Source organism: Trachymyrmex septentrionalis, unplaced genomic scaffold (genome assembly GCF_001594115.1).
Source record: "Trachymyrmex septentrionalis isolate Tsep2-gDNA-1 unplaced genomic scaffold, Tsep1.0 scaffold40, whole genome shotgun sequence".
Lineage (NCBI taxonomy): Eukaryota > Metazoa > Arthropoda > Insecta > Hymenoptera > Formicidae > Trachymyrmex > Trachymyrmex septentrionalis.
In genome coordinates this window covers 2,283,524-2,291,231 of record NW_017305569.1, presented here as the reverse complement: position 1 = coordinate 2,291,231, position 7,708 = coordinate 2,283,524, and the positions used below count along the sequence as shown (strand labels likewise).

Below are 7,708 nucleotides of genomic sequence, written 5' to 3'. Positions count from 1 at the left end.
TTGGCGAAAGTAATCGAGATAACCAAGAATGATCAATAAAATGTATCGATAGCTTCACTCGAGGTTGCTATTAATTTAAATTAGCACGAAGAGTCACCGTCCGAAGTTACTTTCTATTAACGCTGACGGAGAATTGATTAAAGCACTTCCGTTTGCGAAACTTTTACGTGCTGTTGCCGGCGATTTTTGCACATATTCAATCCTTGGCCCGCGTGCCCGACGGAGGACGGAGATAATTCGTCAGATGATGCATACCGCGACGAATAAATCAACCATAGCGGAGTCAGGGATCGCTAATTTGTTCGGGACACGCGATGACGCGTGTCCGAGTCGTCGGGGAATCGACTTTTTCTACTTTGTTGTTGGACGGCTTCCCTCTGGCTTTTTTTCCTTCACCCCCGTTAACATTTCTGTCATATCTCCGACATCCAATAAATTTCTATATACGTTTACTCTGTTCCTCTGTTTCAGGAACAAAGAACCAATAATCGGAAAATTACATATAGCTTGTGAAATATTCATAAGCGATCCGATATGGCGTTTATGATTATCGTTAACGTTATAATGAAGTAACTTTTTTAAATCGAAAAAGTTAGAAAGCAAATCGTTGCATTCGGCAATTTAAAAGGAACGAGGATATCTCTCTTTCTCTCTCTTTTTCTGTCGTATTTTTGACAATATCAAAATGTTGCAAACAGGAAAGTGAGATATAGCTTGATATGCAACGTACGTTCTTTTTGTGAAACATCATATTGATTAAAAGTGTAAAATATGGAAATATAAAATCTGTTTCTAATTAGGATTTATTTACGAGAGACCGGGAACTCATAATTTACGCAAATTAATGCGGCTGGAATGAGAGTGGCAGTGAACATTTCTGCGTGTTCTTTTCGCCGAATGTTATACCCGCACGTTTCCCGAAATTGCTTGGGTATTCGCCATTACGTCGCGGAGAATAGATTCGTGGAGGGAATTGCGATAATTTGTGTGATTTGTGTGATGATCGCGGAAGCAAAACGTCAAGAGAGACAAATATAAATACGTAAGAATATCGTCGTAATTTGTTCGGGACACGCGAAAACGCGTGCGTGACCGGCGGGAGTTCGCGGAGTTCTATTTTTCTCGTCTGCTACATCTGTAGGTTTCCTTAATTTCACATTTCGCCGTGTCCATGCGTCGCAATGTACTACCTCGGTTCGATTTTCAAGGGAAACATTCGCTTTCGAAAATACTTCGTGTTCTTCCACGTAATTGTATCGTAGTTTCTTCGTACTCGTAAGAAATTCTTTGAAGGGGATGTTAACGAAGAAGGGTTAATTTCCTGAACGACGTAAAATATACGCGCTTATGTCACACGTAACAAGATGCTGGAATGTAAATAAAGAAAGATGGATGAAATTAAAATTTCTATTTTTGAAATGATTCGTTCATTCACGACATGATTCGTTGTGTCAGGGCAATGATATCATATAATTTGTTTATAGACAAATCTTTATAAAGTTACATTTGAAAATGTAAAATTAGTGAAATATAAATCGTGAAAATAAGACAAAGAATAACCAAGAAAGAATATCAAGTTTTGCCGCCGTAAGATTTTTCAATAATACTTTCGAATAAGCGCATTGATCCAATAATCTTTTAAAACGCAACACACACAAGCCTTGACTTACAAGGAAGGTCGGAATTATCCTTCGCCAATTTTAACAGGTTTTACATACGTTGTGAAGCATTAAAAAATATTAGATACATATTCTATTATCTGTTTGTCTCAAGATTCAACCCCGCAAAAACAATTTTTTTTTTCATGAACGAATATCTTTGAAATTGTAAGATGTACGAAAAAATGTCTTATATAAAAGTTTTTTTTTTATATTTTATATTTTCTTAACGATGTGTTCATATTTTTCTAAAATATCATATTTTTCAATTCACCCCGATCCTAAAAGATTGTTTCGATGCTTAACTTCGAAATAAAAACAGGTAGAGAAAATATATTTGTTTAATATTTTTTAAAGCTCTACAACATATTTAAAATCCATCGAAATCGGTGAGGAGCAGACAGTTCCGACGATTTCCTTGTTAATTTTTTTCTCAACCCACAATAGAAATTGCTCTCGCTACATCGCTCATTTGTCGCAGCATTTCGAATCGAAATTACATAGCTCTACCTCTCGTAAGATTATTTGTAAAAAAATTCATAGCCGTATCACCACCTTCAACGGACGCATTTTATCATTCGATCGCGGCCGCAGGCACTCAACATGTTCTCAGTATCGTCACTCCACTCTTGTTCTCCAACACGACACCGTTAAGTGACGACGAGCCGTGCCATCGGACGCACCTGATCGTGATGTCTCGACGTCTTAAAGTGGTTTCGAGACCGTCTGAATAATTCGTGTCGAGATCGTTGTTCGGCCAGCTGCCTCCGCGTTGGCACGTGGTGGTCTTCTTGTTCAGACGATTCCTTATCGCTGCCACCGTTGTCACTGATGACAACGCTGTCATCGTCGCCGTCAACATCGCTATCGGTCCCCGGAGAATAATGGGCCGCAACGGCTAGGTCGCTAAACTCTGCAACATACAAAAACGATTAGAATGCAGTATTTTTCTTGAAAACATCTGGAGGAGATGCAAACTAGATTCACTCGACTGCATTGCGAATTAAACGACAACAAATTCAATGGATAATCCGCTAAAAAAGAGAAAATGAACGTTAACGAGAAGAGATTGTCATTAGCGCCTTTTGGAGGCGCAATACTATTTTCGGCATTTTAATATTCTCTCTCCTCTTCCACTGAGCCATTAGTCCATTTTTCTGCCTGATGTGACTAACCACCTATTCAAATGTTATGCACGAAGTGCTGATGTTGAATTGTCACGTGGCTATATTAGAGTGGTGCTCTTCCTTTTTTCGCAATAAAAGATTTAAACGTTTATGTTCACGAAATAATTATAAACGTTTATCGCGTATCCACATAATATCGAATCTTGCCAATCCATAAGAATTCATATTACATTTTTTAGAGACTATAAATTTATCACAAAGTATTATAGTTAGAGAGAAATATATTCTTGGGAAAATGTGGACGATTTAATATGTCGATGGATCGAAATTGTATATAAATGGTAGATTTTCTATACTTTCTTGTTTTCTCTCTGTGATACAGTGAATTAATTGAGTTTTTCTATTCTTCCATTTTCTACTATTTTTTAAGCAACGTATATTTTTGACAAAATTTGATTTGCAATTCTGTCTGGCGTCGATGGAAAAAAAGATTAAACCAACGAGATCACCGCTAACAAGAGATTCAAGATTAATCAAACCGTCGAAACCGATGTTTGCAGAGACCTCTCGTCATTTATTTTTCTAACACGATAGTATTTATCTCTACGTGGAAGGATTCAGGCTTGTTTAATTGAATTTGATAGAAATGAAAACAGTTTTCGATAACGATAACTATTGTACATGAAGTGTGCTAGAACGTGGCTATGATACGTTCAGCTCCCGATCGAGAAGTATACGTAAATGACAGCTATAAAAAAAATAATATATCTCGTAATGTTACATTCAAACATTTAGATCTTTTTAGATATTTTCAAATATTTCTATTCGATTGCATTTGCTTATTAATTACACTGAATAATATAACACTGAATAACATAAATAATTTCTAAATCTAATAAACGGTTTTAGACATAAAAAAAAAACGAGAATACACATTAAAAAAAATTCTGGTTGAAAATGAACGAACCAGAAGATTTTGATCACATCAATCAAAATTCTAGTTATCAATTAGAATTTTAATAAATTCCATCACAAAAATTCTGATTTGTCCATTTTCAATCAAAAGTAATGCAATGAAACTCGTTTCTCATTGTAACAATTTTAATTATAGCAAACTCATAATATATTAACAACATATTAATAATATTTTCCTCTTTCTCTTTCGCTAAATCTTTCAATCAGTTATTGCTACAAAAATAAAAATTTCAATGGAATCCATCATCTACCGCTATAAAGAGGAGATCAAGCAGCGAGCTATAAAAATGAGACTTAACCCCCAAAGGATGGCGGCGCCAGACGATTTTCCAATAACAATACGACCGTGGAATGGCGCTATCTTTAATGACACCATTATATTATCTCTCGCACAAGTCCGTGTATAAAGATCGCCATTGCCGATCGCAATTTGCGTGATCACCGATATTGCGCCCGGGCCGTTTCGCATCGTTGGATATTAACGTTGCAAATCGCCCCTTCCTCCGCCTATCGTTTACTTCCAACCCTATCTTCCTTTCCACTCTACATAGAACTCAGCTCACTCCCCTTCCCCTCCCCCCCTCTCTCTTTCTATCTGTTCTCATCTCTCTCCCTCTTCTCAGGGTTCTCAGTTAACCGAAGCTATAGCTGTTCGAAGTTCTATTGGGGACTGTACGCAATCAGCTGCTAATTGGGGAATGATTGGAGGCGCCTCCGCTGATAGTATCGCACCCCTAACTACCCTTGCTGTACCGTTATATAACCACCAGTCAGTATAAATGCCCCCATAAATGCCAAAGCAGGCACATATGCAGCTCCAATCGTTTTGCTGCTGTACGAAATAAACAACGATCATTTCATTTATTTACTGTCATTTTATGCTCGATATTACAACTAAAAGTCTTGACTAGAAAATTAGCAAATAATGTTTAAAAAATGTCGCCACAAATAATTCTAAATATTTTGGTATAAAAAAGATTTTAAAATTTCTATAATTCAGATAATAAATTTACTAATAACTTTCTCTTACTGTTACATATGTGAAAACTATATGTGTGTGTGTGTATAGTAATAGGTGTAATTTAAACATGAAACCTCGTTTTTTTTTTTGGCTTCAGAAAGTTGATTTCTGAATGGAGTAGGCGAAAGCGTATGAATAAACGTGTTAACGTTATTGGTAAATTGTTTATGATGTCTATCGGATCGCGCTGTTTTATCTATTTATGAGATTTCTCTCTCATGCTAGAGTTATGATGCTCTTATTTCAGCAGTTCAGCACGAAATGCGGGTCAGCCGACGGTCGTGAGTTTTTGCGTTGTGCCGCATGGGAGAAAAGTCCAATTATACGTTTCCGCATACAAGCCGGTTATTAAAGGAATACGTACGTTTAAAACGTCTAAAAAGAGAATTATATCATCGACACGAGAAACCAGGATGCAAATAAATCTAGTAACATGATTTTATTACTTTATAGCATAACGTAGCAATTTGAAACCTGGATCAAAGAACGCAAAAATGTTATTTTTCTTATGTTTTTATATAAATTAAAAGAGAATCGTGATTATTATTGTTTAAAAATGTTTAAGTTAATTATGATTTGTCCTTTCGGCTTTAAATTCTCAAGTATCGGTACTATTTGCGAGTAATTGGTATTAATATTTCGATAGCAAAAGTTTCCTCAAAAAGATAATATGCGCCCAACTCTGTGATGATTGATCGTGATTTTATTCGTAATAACTTCGCATTATTTCGCAACTTGTGTAGAACCTTCCAACGAATTTTCTCTTATCACGAAGGAACAAGAATGGGAAAAACGGCGACATCAACCTTCATTATACGTATTTGAACTTCGACTGGCTGATACCAGAAACACGTGGAGGGTTAATAGTTGATTAGTCTCACTTTCTGGAAACGAGGAGTTCGTAAATCTAATTTCAGCATTTTCGCAAATACGATCCACATCTGCGAACGAGCATCAACGATTACTATGGAGTCGACGCAGAAATTATTCAACCCTTGACGAAGTCGCTTTGTTCGCTTTAATCTAACGCTTAAAGCCAGAATATTAAATTAATAGTTTGTTTCAAGTATATGTCTCTCCAACAGGCATAATACTTATTTCAAAATATGTTTACGACCACTACTTTATAATGACTATTTGTGTATAACAACTACTAATATATCACACAGATACTAATAGGTAGAGAGTGTAATTATCACAATCAATAAAATCTATTAAAACTATTATTATGCGTGTTTGATTGATTATAAATATTGATATTTTTGTTAACTTTCAGTTAGCGCATTTTTAAGTGCAGAAAATAATTGTACATGTACATAGTAATTGTAAAAATATACACGATATAATTTTAGTCAATAACTACGGTATAACTTTGTCTAACACAATAACGTATACGGAAAAGGTTTTCTTCTTGGCTATAAAGGTAGAAAAAAGAACTAGAGAAATAGAGTGAAAAAAAGTATTCGTGAGTTCAGTAATCCTTGCAATTTCTTTTTCTAGCACAATTCCCTAACAAAACAGGTTATAGCTGGGAGAGTATGCAATAGCGAAGTTATTCCTTCTTTCAGCACTTTCGTTTTTTTGAGTTTACTCGCGTTATGAATAGATACATTTTTCTCTCGAAATAATTCGCACTTTTCAGAAATTTTGCAACTCGCCGATGAAACTTCTGCATCCGAACGGTGACTTCGGTGGCTTGGTCCTGAAAAAACGATGAACTTCTTTATAATGAAAGATCGAAGAACGTTCCGGATTTTTAAATGAGCGTAACTTTGGTGGGTGCAACTGCGACATTAAAATGCAACAGTTACTTCAGCAAATTGCAGTTTCCCAAACTCTGATATCTGTTTTTTCTATATTTTCCAATTAAAAAATGATGTAATTATAAATCTATCGAGATACATTTAAAAAAAACACTGGTTTTTGTGGATTTAGTATTATAAAACAATATATAGTTAACATTGTCACATATAAATGAATTTCAATTACCTTTTTTATTTATCTACATTATTCAGCATTTCTTTAAATCGTGATACGAAATAGAATGAAAAAAATGGTTTACATAAAAATTCAAATTGTTTTCGTTTACATTAATTGGTAATTGCATAGTTTAAGGTTTATACGAGAGTTTATATTAATACCTACATTTGAATTATTATGATATTTAGAGATGAAAATATTATAGATATTTATAATACTTTTGCAAATGATATATTTAATGTTCAGAAGAGTAAAAATTCTCGATATAGGAAACTGTACATGGAGCACGTCGTGATCGATCGATCATAAGTTATTCAACTTTGCCAAGTCGAAACTGGATACGAAAGTTCACGGAAAAGGTACCTTCAACGAGGAATGTCATCTGCATTTTCTGTGGTTGTAGAGAATGTCGAATACCTAGTTCAAATTTGTTCGAATTCGTTAAAGGAAGTTGAAAGTTCCGGCGGTGACTTAGTAAATTGCAATACCTTCCGGTTTCGCTTACTTCGCAAAATAAGTATCTCTCGCAAGTTTTGCGTGATCCTTCATAACGTTACGCCAGAAGAACTCAACGGAATCAACAGATTCAACTTTTATCAAAATAAGTTTGATTAGTACAGATATAGAAGAAGTCCGAACAAAAAGCGAACTCTCTGGGCAAAGTGAATATTTTTTATTTTCGCTTATCTATCTGAGATAATGCTATGAGTCTCTAACTGTTGAAGAAATGACCGATCGGCGAGGCCGTATACGCCGATAGCATAATTTTACAATTTTAAACGACTTAGGGAATTAATATGACTATTTGCTTCAAGAGGGAAGTGCCTCAAAAGATGCAGCGCAAAAATTAAAACTATGTGAATATGAAAGTGCATAAATAGCGCATAAATCGTTGTGTACAATATTTGATTTTCCAAATCGGTTGCTATTAACATGTGGGGGGGGGG

General features: G+C 35.2%; 1 protein-coding gene across 2 annotated transcripts in view; it reads right to left on the bottom strand.

The window, feature by feature from the left end:
• Positions 1-2,007: 2,007 nt before the first annotated feature.
• Positions 2,008-7,708, bottom strand: part of LOC108751059 — a 25,557-nt gene continuing 19,856 nt past the window's right edge. For both annotated transcript variants that reach the window (XM_018491000.1, XM_018491001.1), the window contains exon 2: positions 2,008-2,571. In XM_018491000.1, the coding sequence (XP_018346502.1) occupies positions 2,557-2,571 (15 nt within the window). In that variant the 3' untranslated portion in view covers positions 2,008-2,556. The remainder of the gene's footprint in view (positions 2,572-7,708) is intronic.